This window comes from Petromyzon marinus, chromosome 2, assembly GCF_048934315.1.
Source record: "Petromyzon marinus isolate PM22_M1 ecotype Great Lakes invasive population chromosome 2, UKy_Petmar_22M1.pri1.0, whole genome shotgun sequence".
NCBI classification, from domain to species: Eukaryota; Metazoa; Chordata; class Hyperoartia; order Petromyzontiformes; family Petromyzontidae; genus Petromyzon; species Petromyzon marinus.
This window is the reverse complement of record NC_133668.1, coordinates 356927-369614: the sequence shown is the minus strand read 5'-3', so window position 1 is coordinate 369614 and position 12688 is coordinate 356927. Positions and strand designations below refer to the sequence as shown.

The 12688-nt window shown below is 50.0% G+C and overlaps 1 protein-coding gene across 8 annotated transcripts in view; it reads left to right on the top strand.

Moving 5' to 3' along the window:
• The window catches only part of LOC116950657 (V-type proton ATPase 116 kDa subunit a 1-like), a 76160-nt gene that overhangs the window by 43782 nt on the left and 19690 nt on the right, over window positions 1-12688 (top strand). For all 8 annotated transcript variants that reach the window (XM_032968663.2, XM_032968644.2, XM_032968628.2 and 5 more), the window contains one exon: window positions 7061-7232. In XM_032968663.2, coding sequence (XP_032824554.1) covers window positions 7061-7232 — 172 coding nt within the window. The remainder of the gene's footprint in view (window positions 1-7060; window positions 7233-12688) is intronic.

The following is a 12688-nucleotide window of genomic DNA, read 5'->3' as shown; positions in this document are numbered from 1 at the left end:
CCTACGGCACGACCTTTGAACCCCCCCGAGTGTTTTTGACAACGCCCTCAGCCCTCCCAGTCATCCATCACGTCTGGCTTCAGCCATCGGCATCCTGCAATAAGGCGGTCCGCACATTCATCACGGCCCCGTGCATTGGCCAGAAACAAAATGACGCCTCTCCTCCCAGCGGCACTAAAGCACTCTCGCTCGGCTACAATTCTGAACTGGAAACGACCCAATTTGGCCATTCCTCCTCCACCTACGAGCCATCTGTTCACCTCTCAAGGTCCTTTCTGATGGGTTCTCTAACTACTTTAGCAAGCAAGTGTGGGTGCTGGTCATTTGTTTTTATAAAATAGTTTCTTGTTATTCTCTAGCTCCATTGGCGTCCCATTTCTCTTTTTGTTCTTGCCACTGTCGATGCCAAAGAGCTGCCCACGTAGTTGCGGTTGCATTTTGTAAAATTAATTATTACGTTTGGTTGAAAGCGGTTGGGTTTCTTTCCAGTTTTCTGTAACGTGTTAGTCGTCAGACGTTCGTTTCCTGTTCTCCATTTTGAGGATGTGACACGAATGACGAAGCAGCGCTTTGTTTAGAATGGGAGCGTCAATTTGTCAAACTGAAATAGGTGTCCCGTTAACCAGCGAATGATAACATTTGAACGGCTGTGAAATACCGTGACACATCAAGTTATTTGCAAGTGCGGATTGTGAATAATTCTTTGATGAATGCATAAAGAATGCCGCTATCGTCTGAACGGTTTTACTGCCGCTGGAAATGGCAAACGCGTCGCCACAAATCTGAGGAAGGATTTGAAATGTCCAGGCCATTCGGCGCAGGCGCTCGCCACCAATGAGGTGTGTGCCACTGGCCGGGAGCCAGGTCATTGTGCATGCCGGTTCATTTAAAGCTGCTGCGTCAAATTTTTATTTTTAATTACGTTTCCAAATGATATATATTTTTTGTTAACATTTTTGCCCTTTAATGGAGACTGATGGTCTTATTGGGCTGTTGCCTGCCCGTATAAATACACACACACACACACACGTATAATGGTCGTCGTCGTAATTAGCCACGGTCTCTCCACTGCTGGATGAAGGCTGCTCCGAGCCTGCGCCGTCTCTCGCAGTGCTAGTTGCCCTGGCACCCCGCACAGCAGCTGATCCCATCGCTCCATCTCCACGCTTGACGTTCTCTCGGGCACGATCCACCCCATGTGTATTTCATGGTTCATTAACGTTTGGACAAGCAAACCTCTTAACACTAGAATTAATATCGTTACAATCAGAACTGTCTTGATTTGAAGCTTTCGTGACTGCAGGAATCCATACTCTTTGGTTCTTTTGGTAAAGTCACGTAGTAGGTAGAAATAAAATATTTTGTTTTATTTTTGTTTTATTTCTAAGTACGTGACGTTACCGAAAGAACTAAAGAGTAATCAGAACTGTGATATTTCGGCAAACTTTATTTTTTATGACTCTGCTGATGATAGCCGTATAACTGCATGATCTTGCATGCCGAACGTGCGTGACTACGTGGTTGTAGCCCAGGTAGTTTAAAAAAAATGCTTTCGTTCCAGAAGTCTTAAAATATATATACAGTGTCCAAGGCCCTTGGTTAATCTTCCGCTTAGAATTGCACAGATGTTTGTGATGGGAATCTTTTTCTCAAATGAATGCCTGCATGAGGCGTGCGGGGCCGCACGAGGTGTGTGCGTGTGTGATATTGTATAGATTTGGAGATGACTTGCAGCAGTGTCATGTAATAAAATGGAATCAGGGGTAGGGTTATTGGGTCGCAGTGCGCTGATGATTCACTGATTAACCTCGTTTCTGCCGAGCAGCTTCTAGTCATTCTCCTGGGGTTGCCATTCAAGTGGGGAAAAAAAACACCTAATTTAATTTCCTGTTGTCCAGTCGACTCTCTTAATTGTTAACAAAATATAACACTTTATTTTATTATTTCTGTCGTTCCTTTATCACGATTTAAGTGAATGATTTTTCGCGTAATTTAACGGAGGAAAGGGAAAGGTGTCTCATTTAATTCTGCCGTTCCTCTCATGACGGAGCGGAGACGTTGAATGCACGGGGGGTAAAGAAAAGGTCACATGTCTAAAGAGATTGGTGGCGGCCAGGGCAACGTCGCAGGCAGGCACCCTGACAGGGACGTGGGGAAACACCGAGACTGTTACCATGGCTGGTCTTGTATTAGGAAGCCACCGGAGCCATGCACTTTTACATCTAAATTGAAAACTCTCCTTTAGAACCGCTTTCGGTGTTTCGTTTGTTGTCCTCCGATTAGCGCGGTTGGCTCCGTACCTTGCGAAAGAAGTTCAGCGTACACACGTACATACATACACATGTACGTGCATACCTACCTACATACACATGTACGTGTATACGTACGTACATACACATGTACGTACGTACATATGTACGTACATACATACACAAAGACAAAGATCCCCTGTATAGCCTTAACAGACTGTTGGGGCAAGTGCTGTTAGCGAGCACCTATAAAGGCTAGAACGGCACACGAGGGGGTGGGTGGCCAGCACCACGCCCGGCTGCCTTTGTCTCCCCAGTGGCGATGTTTTTACGCACCGCACCAGTTACTCATTTGAGGCTGAGTCGACCTAGGGGAGGCCCAGGACCGGTTCAGATAATCGTCACTGATGTTGGCCGTGAGCGGGAATCGAACTCGGGTGATCAGGTTCGTGGCGCAGCGTAGCGCTAACCGCTACACTACCGCTCCCCTCTACACACACATACGCACGTACATACATAGAAGCAGACTCCTTCACATGTTTCATATGCTTAGCCCCTCGCAGTGTGCGGCGCTAAAGACCAAGGCGGTTAATGAAATCGATGTTGCTCTCCGATGAAAGCGTTCACAATCCCCACCGTGTGTCCATTCGGGTATTTCTACGGTGAGCAAGCAATTTCATGCTAAAAATGAGCATGGAGCCATTGGTGCTCATCTCGGATGTACAGCCTCCAGACGTGAGTGTAACAAATTACACTTTATATCGATTGGACAACCACTGTTAACTTCCCCAACAAGTTGTGCCTATTTTACCCGCCCCTGAGAGATGATGGGCTCGTTCAAGCCCCAACGTGTGGATGTATACTCGCAGCCTCGTGATTGCGATCGGCTCGCCCTACCGCCGGAGAGGCCGAGCGGCGCCACTCTTCTCCTGGCTCGCGCCGAACGCTCCACGCTTTGCTTTCCTGTCCTGCGCCATGCCCTCGGCGCGAGCGAACGCGGGTGCCGCCCGTTCCCGGTGGCACCCGGTGGCGCCCGCTGCCGGTGGCGCCCGCTCCCGGTGGCGTGCTTCAAGTGCTTGCTTGTGGCGCAGGCCTGAATGTCCAAGCCGTCTATGGCAGTGAATGCGCTGCAGCTCCCACGCGTCGCTGGGCCTTGAGCGCTGACGGGCAGCTGCCCTTTCCTCTTCCACCCCTAGGAATTTGCGTCCGGCGCTTCGCTCGCTCCGTCGCACTGACGGTGGGGCGGGACGCTTACCCGGCGTGTTGCGGCCGACGCGTTTCATGCTGCGAGCGCCGGCAATGCCAGAAGCAGCGGTTCCGTGACCTTGCGTGAAACGGTGCAAATGAAAGGAGAAGAAAAAACCCGTGATGACTCTTGACTGTGTTTATAAATATACTTTTAATGACAGCTACTTAAAAAAGCTTACGGCTGGATGATTTAATGGGTCGGGCACAGCTAATGGGCACTACAAGGAAATATAGCAGATGAGTGACAACTTCTTTAAGCACGTGCATTGCGAGTGTGCGTTCTGCCGGTAAATCCCAGACTGTAAACCACCGTGCACGTGCAGTGTTTTGTCTCGATTGATTTCTCTGAAGAAAACAACAACGGGATGATTGCTCCTTTCACGAGCAGGCTGTAGAATATTTTTTTATTGCATCAGACTGAACATCAATGCGTACAATTCGTTTTTTTAAAAATGCGTTGCAAAAACGCCAATAACTGGAACTAAAAAACGTACTGGCCATGTTGGTATCGTACATTGTTTTGAATCGTATAAATAACATTCTCTGGCGTCGTTTGTGTGTAGAGCGAAGTCTGCATTCTGTATCTTAAAGTACGTAGACTCTGTGTGTGCGGAGTGGCACAAAATGTAGATTTTTAAAAAGTCGAGCGTTTGCAGCGTTGTTCTTGCCAGACATTCCGCTATAGGGCTGCAGAGCTTGGAGCAGTAGCACCAGTCCTGGCTGCCATTTCCGCTTGTCTGTGGTTTTCCTCTCCTGCGTGGAAAAAGGGTTCGGGAATGCAAGTTCGCATGAATGATGGTATAAGTATATATTTTGTGTCATCGTCTAGGATTTTGGGGAATGCGGTGGCTATCGGCGTGCAGCTGAGCGTGGTTCCGCACAAGGGTTAAGTGCTCGTACACCGCGGTAGAAAGTGCTGCCACCAGCTCGTTTGTAATTGTGTTCCTCCGGCACCGCCAAACTTCCATTTTTTTTGTTGCTCGGAAAATGCGCATGGCAACTCATCGTTATATTTGACGTGGGCACAACGGAGATTTGTAACCTCTCGTACGCTGCGCACGAACGTTGGCTACGGGGCAGTTCGTCTCTTTGGGCCAATTGGGGGAAATTAAAAATGCTAGATAGCCCCAACGGTAATCCAAACAAAAAGCCTCCTAAAACTTTCCAGCACAAGCGATGGCTCTTTTTGCTTTCTGTTTAAGTTCGTTTCAATTTGTTGAATGTGCAGACTTAGCCCTTGATGCACTTTGTGCTAATTACTTGAGCACACTGCTGGTATTTAATCCCAAATCCCACAATGTGAACTGACTTGTAACTGAATTCTACGAATGCGTACGTCTCTTCATATTTAAAGATACTCTGGCCTTATTAAGTCACCTCGTTGGCCGATGTAGCACATCGCACACGCGTGTTGCGTTCTAAATGAGTAACGCTGGTGCGGACAATATAACTCAGTAACTAATCGGACAAGCCGCTTCCTTCCAATAATCCAAGAATCTGTCCGTCCAAAGTGGTATTCATTTTATCTACTTTAGAGGGATGATGGGCTGAGTCAACCTCTCATCAGGATTTGAACTCGCGAACTTGGTTTGCAAGGAGTGACATCGTGGCATTGTGCTTGATGACCTCTTGATGACCTCTTGATGACCTCTTGATGACCTCCTGGCCTTCTTTGTGTACATTTGGTAAAGTCCTTGCCAGTACGTCTGGAAGTTCACCAGCATTGATTTAAGCAAGCCTGACTACTGATGAGACGCTGTATGTCGAAGCTGGTGCAGAGTTTGCTTGTCTTGAAATGGGTGCTGCTGAAATTACGCACTCCCAGAATGCCGTGCAGCTGGTTGGTTGTGTAAGAAATCTAGTAATTATTTATGTGGAGGCGGATATGTGAAGCAGGCATCTTGCCTGCTTAATTATTTTGTGAGGTACTCGGGCAAGTCAGACCAAGCTAGTGCCGGCCCAAGTTCAACATTTGTAATTTTATCTTTCGGTATTCTATGTACTTGGTGTACGGTTTATTTATTTGTACACACACCACTTTTATTACATTCGTGGGCATGAAAACTCGGCGTGGCAATATAAATAAAAATCACAAAATAAGGCCTCGTATTTCATATTTATTGTGGGAATACTGAAATTACAGTTATTGCCATATCAATAAAGCGATAACATTGCAGCATGAAATCAAGGATATATTGTTGGTGTGTCGCTGTGGTGAATTGCGCCCAGGCTCGGAGTGATGTGCAGCGTAGATAACATGGATTACACTTTGTGGTGAAGTCAAAAGTGGCTGTCCTGTGGAGAGACTCTTTGGCCGGCAGCTGTAGTACCTTGTGCTTTACGCGATGAGTTACGGGCCCCCTCTACACGCAGGCCTGGGAACATTCACCCACTCACTCTCTCGAGATCGCTCTTTGCCAGGAGAGACCAGTCCTCCGGTTGTAACGTATGTCTGCCGACAGATGTATACGGGCAAATAATTCATCTTGTCTTCTTGTTGGTGAGATGCCGAAACATTTATCTTCCGAGTGCGACTGACGAGCCAGACTAGTTGCTGACGTTAAGATGAAGTGTGGCCCCTCCAGAGTGTGAGCACAAAACGCCATTGCGACTTTCCCTCTCCAATACCGACCGTGGGTGTGCGTGTACGTGTGCCCCCTGTCTGCATCTTCAGTATGAGAACTGCTGCATTTTAAGCAGTGCCCTTTCGAAGGGAACCATATTAACATACCGCGTCGTCTCTGCCGGTGCCATCTGCCAAACGTAACAATTTTTTGTCGTGCAGATGGGCGCGCCTCCCGCTAGACGAGGGCAGTGCGGACGCCCTGCTCACGGCAGACATCGCAGGCACATCGCAAACCAGCGCACACCTCCAGACGTTCCGAGCCCATTTATGCGTAAATATTAAAATCGAGTGAAAGATGTATCTTTTTTCACAAAGTGACATGTTTACGCTGCAGTAGCAGGTGGAATTATAACAAATTCTCAACTTTAATTGTTTGGCGGCTGATATTAAAGCAGGCGATTATGGTAATTGGGTATCTTGGGGCACCGTGTTGTTTTGCATCGGCGTGGGTTTCCATTGCGCCCCGAGTCCCATCAAGCAGCGCGTGGTAAATGGCTCTGGCTTTGATGCGTCTGACCGTGCGGTCTCAGCAGTGTGTTTGTCCTTTGCCGATGGGGCTAACAATTAAACCAATTATGAGACACTATGCTGCGCTGTATCGGGAGCGCTTTCGCTCTCGTGTGAGCTCGAGCAAATTCACTCGGTTACGAAAGAAGGGCTCGGTGAACGCAAACAGTCACGTGTTCTAAAGTCTATGCAACTTACTTGCACGGTCAACACAAAACTCCTAAAACGAACACACTGTTTTTTTCTCCATTGCATTTTTCCCAATTTCACGCAAATGAAGACGTTATCCAACTGTGCACTCTTGAGAACAGCGATCAGTTAAGATGCCACGGAGATGCCACGGAGGTGATGTCAGTTTTGGCTCCTATTGTTCCTCGGTGCCCGAATCAACCCGTCCGTCCGTCCCTGTGCATCTGTCCGCTCTTCGCAGAGCTGTCCGAAGTGCTGTGGGGCATGGTGATGCACACGGGGCTCAGACAGAACAGCTACGCCGGCTTCTTTGGCCTCATCTTTGTGTTCGCCTTCTTCGCCGTGCTCACCGTCAGCGTGCTGCTGGTCATGGAGGGCCTCTCGGCCTTCCTGCACGCTCTCCGCCTGCACTGGTGAGCGCTCGGCCGCACGCACGCACGCACAGACGCACACACGCACACACGCACGCACAGACGCACGCACGCACAGACGCACACACGCACGCACACACGCACGCACGCACACACGCACGCACACACGCACGCACAGATGCACGCACGCACACACGCACGCACACACGCACGCACACACGCACGCACGCACACACGCACAGACGGCCGCACACACGCACGCGTGGCCTCACGCTCGGCCTCTCTGGACCAAGCATACTGCTTGCCACTCTAAGCCTCTCTGGGTACATTCTGCCCTTAATTATTACAAAATGGTAATGCCAGGAGTGATTACTCTGCTCCAATTAGCAGAGTTCAGTTATTTAATGGGGAAATGTTCCACGATCATATCCTCATTAGTGGGAGAATTTGCACACTGTTCCCCTTCACGATCTGGGCTCAAATGTGCATTTGTTTTGTCGGGTGAAACTCTGTGTGTGTGTAACTCTGTGTGTGTAACGCTGTGTGTGCGCGGGTGAAATTCTGTGTGTGTGCTGAATATCTACGCAGTGGTGCAATGCTTCCCTGCAGAGGAATGGAAGAGATCTCATTCAGTCACCTGCTTTTATTTATCGTTTCTTTGTTTGTTTGGGGGTGGATTTTCTTCAGTCGGTGCTGCGAGGTTTCTCTTAAAGTGTGAGCCGTGTGACTAATTATCGGCGTTGACTGGTCGCCCGGCCACGGGGTATTCCGCTGCTTTCTAACAAACACACACACACACGCGCACACGCGTGTGTGTGTGTGTGTGTGGCGATTCCCACGCGAGCGCAGGGAGACTGCGGTGACGGCCGCCTCCCCGCTGCGTCGCCGAGTGACGTGGATGGGGGGCACGCGGCCGGCCGCGAGCGCGGCGTTGCGTTTGAGAGCCCCCCGCGGGCGCATTCCGTGAGCCCGAGTCCTGGGGGAGGGGGGGGCTGCGTCCCCGCGGGTCGCGCAGGCCCAGCCTGCCCCCCCCCCGTCCCCCTGGGGACGCTCGCTCCCCGAGTGCAGGGACACTGTACGCGCTCGTCCGCGGCCGTGGTGTCGTACGCAGGGCGGCGGAAGTAGATTCACTGGTGACATTTGTGTAACTCGTTTTTAATTGTGCTTGGGAACGCGACGTCTGTGGTGTCGCTGTGTTCGTGTAAGTGATTGGTGAATGTGTTAAAGAAAGTGTTGGCAGCTTGTATAAACATTTTTAATATCCAGAGAAAATGTGACACCCTCTGTTGTGTCCGTATAGATTGACATTCGGCATTTGTTCAGAACACCCCCCCGCGCTCTTCCTTATAACCGAGGCGGTGGGAGGACTAAAAAAAAACCATTGTCACAAGACGTCGTTATTCACAGGCACACTGCTGGCACGGTGTGATGTATGTTAAACGCAGAGATGTGACAGCCGCTTAAAATATTCCAAATGGCAAGTTTAAACTGACGAGCACTAGAAAGGCTTTTTGAGCAGCACGCTGCTCCGCTCCTCATCCTGACGACACGGACAGCGCTTCCGATGCGCTCGCCCCGCGTTTCCTCTTCTCGGTGCCACCGTCAAACAAAGCCGCCGCCTTCAATCGACGGCTTCCGATGCGTTTGTCCCCGCCGCGTGCGATCGTTGCCGGCTCCGGCAAACGACCCTGATTCTCAACGGATGAATGCCGTCGCTGCGATGTAATGAGTGCCCGTTTCACGCGGACGCCGTTCGATAACGGCGTTGACACGTCCGGAGCGTACGCCGTTTCTGCTGAGGAACTCTGCGGTTACTGCTTTAACGCTGCCGCCACCACCACGGTGTACATACAGACAAAGATCCACCGTGTAGCCTTCTACACTCCGTTGGGGAAAGTGCTGTTTTACGAGCACCTTTGAAGTCCAGCATACGAGGGAGGTCGGTGGCCAACACCACTCCCGGCCACCTTTGTCTCCCCGGTGCTGATGTGTATTCACCTCCTCAGGTACCCATTTAAGGCTGAGCCAAGCTAGGGGGAGGCCCAGGACCGGTTCTGCTAATCGCACGAATTAGATTGTGAGCGGAAGTTGAACTAGGGTGGTCGCCGGTTCGTTGAGCCACTGCTACCCACACAGTCAATACACACACAGTCAATACACACACACAGTCAATACACACACACCGTACACACGGGCAGTATCTAAAGCCTCTTGCCAAATGTGTTAAAGTAATTACTTGTTTGTATTTTAAATAATTGGTGGAATTAATATTAAATGCAATTTGACATATGGAGTAGCTGGATAAAGAGCATTGATTGTTTTCTCGCTCCTTTATTTTTAATTAAATCAGTTTTAGTTAAAAATACTGAATTTATTTGTAATTAATATTTGAACAAAGACATGTTCTGCTTATTTTCAATCACAGTGTGTGGTGCCTTTATCTCGGGATGTTTAATGTATGGCAAATATTAATGACTCTTCCAGAGTTTCTTTTTAATGTTTAGGTTACGTTCCTGTATGTAACTAAAATCAAGACATTCATTTTACCAGGTTCAGTTCAGTTCATGTATTCGGTGTGGCCCTGTGAGCCATGCGGCTCTTGACTCGGGTGCAACAAACAAAAACATGAACAAGAGCATCTTAAAGTGACTACGCGCAACAGAAACATCCAGGAAAAAACAGCAACGTCTTCCAGAAAAAAACACCGTATATCAGCGCTGTGTGCAAAAATCCCAGTGGGATGCAATTCAAACAATAACAACCATAAGACAATTTAGATTAAAGTTATCACGCTAACTCTGTACTACAACAAACAAACAAACATGGCTAAACCATACGTTTTCGAAATCACCAAAATAAAGCTATAAAAATAATGTAACAGTGATCATAGGAACTGTGATTCAAATTTAACAGGTTAAGCCCACTGTGCTATATCGCTGTTTTTCAGAAGTCACCTGGTCACAAATGATAGCCCAACGAGAAGTGGCTTATGTAGAAATGTATCGTAGCCAAATGCTCTAAAAGCGTGTCTCTAAATGTGGAGGACCCGGATAGAAATCGACGCGACCACGGGGAGAGAGACACGCAAACTACAAATATACAGTAGCAGGCGTCTGGGTAGGGATTGAACCCACGACCTCCTGTATACCAGGCGAGGTAGTTAACATTTCGTCACCGCGGTGCCTCCTGTACGTGCCTAATGCGACCGTGGTTATGGAGATTTTAATTTAGTACATTTATGTTTGGAAGGATGTTATTAACCAGGTGAAACGGTAACTGTCTATGGTTGTTCCATCGTATTTACCGAGCACTAGTCTATTCTGCCGAGTTAATTGCATCCCCAGCGTTTGGCAGTACTGCTACTGTTGCTTTGTTGTCTTTCATTGGCTTTACTGTAGTGGTGTTGGCTTTTTTGCACTTCTCCAACGTCCGCTGCTGTTGCTTTCCTGTCTTTCATTGGCTTTGCTGCAGTGGCATTGGTTTTCTGCACCTTTATAGCCCCGCCCACTTCCCCCCCCCCCGTCCAGTAGCATTCCACACAACGCGACCCTCCCCCTACTCCCCCCCTCCCTTGCTCCTCCCCCCTCTCTAACCTATATAACCCCTTACCACAGCATCTCTCCCACTTCAGCTAAAAACATTTTCTTGCTGTAGTTTTCACACCTGATGTTGATTGCTTGTGTTGCAATCGAAACGCCGTGAGAATTTGTATTATGTTATATTTTTATTATTTCCCTTCTACGTGACTTTACCGAAAGAACCAAGAATATGAATCCCTGCAGTCACGAAAGCTTTAAATGGAAACATTTATGTTTCTTCGTTAATTTATTGCACATCTCTCCATTTGATAACATACTCAACCGAAATATACCTCAACTTGCCCACAATCTTAGTGTGTGTCTGGCACAGTGAGCTTATAAATATCCTTCGTACGTTGTCTGTAGTCCCTAACATGAGGCCCGAGGCATTGCAGTCCAGTCGCCGTCGCTGTGTGACGGCACACCGCTTGCTTGTCTGTCATATTGCCATCAGTACGCAGCGAACACTTGATATGAGAGACGAGGCCACTGCTTGCGAAATCCCAATGGGGCGAGATCGGTTCACGTTGAGCTCTTGGAAACGCCGCACGCCCTATGACTTCATCGTAGTGGCGGCTGTTGCAGCAGCGGCGGCGGCGGCGACACAGTGCCGCGCGCAACCCGGCACCGTGCCGGGCGTAGCGCCGGCGAGGCTCCGACGTAGCGCCACGGCGTTCGTGCTCGCCGACGGTGGCCGCCCCTCGTTCGGGGGGCCGGGAGTGGGGGGGGGGGGGCGGTGGCCGCCGCGCAGACGCACGCTGCCCCGTCGCCGCGTGCGAGCGTCTGATGGCGGGAGGAACGTTGTTTTCTTGAGAAGGCCAAGCTTCGCGCCCTTAATGGCTTCGGAGGAAGACGATATGTGTGGCACGCGATATCCGTCAGCGCCGTCGTTGTAACCCAAACCTGTCGGGGCGCGTGCAGCTTTGCGAGGTTTTACGCGTAAGTAGGACACGCCGAGCCTACCGCGTTGAGGACACGGCCTACCAGACCTCACTGTATCGTCTCATCCACAATGTTGAGCCACAGCACTCCCTGCAGGTCACACCGATATGCTCACCCGCTCGCCCGCACACTCACCCACTCGCCACACTGCAGGTCACAACAATACACTCACCCTCTCACTCACCCGCTCACCCACTCGCTCACCACACTGCAGGTCACAACAACACACTCACCCTCTCACTCACCCACTCGCTCACCACACTGCAGGTCACAACAACACACTCACCCTCTCACTCACCCGTTCACCCACTCGCTCACCACACTGCAGGTCACAACAACACCCTCTCACTCACCCGCTCACCCACTCGCTCACCACACTGCAGGTCACAACACACTCACCCTCTCACTCACCCGCTCACCCACTCGCTCACCACACTGCAGGTCACAACAACACACTCACCCTCTCACTCACCCGCTCACCCACTTGCTCACCACACTGCAGGTCACAACAACACACTCACCCTCTCACTCACCTGCTCACCCACTTGCTCACTACACTGCAGGTCACAACAACACACTCACCCGCTCACCTACTCGCTCACCACACTGCATGTCACAACAATACACTCACCCTCTCACTCACCCGCACTCCCACTTGCTCACCACACTGCAGGTCACAACAACACCCTAATCCTCTCACTCACCCGCTCACCCACTTGCTCACCACACTGCATGTCACAACAACACACTCACCCTCTCACTCACCCGCTCACCCACTTGCTCACCACACTGCAGGTCGCAACAACACCCTCACCCTCTCACTCACCCACTCACCCATTCACCCACTCGCTCATTCACCCACTCGCTCACCACACTACAGGTCACAACAACACCCTCACCCACCCACACACTCGCCACATTGCAGGTCGCAACAACACACTCACCCTCTCACTCACCCGCTCACCCACTTGCTCACCA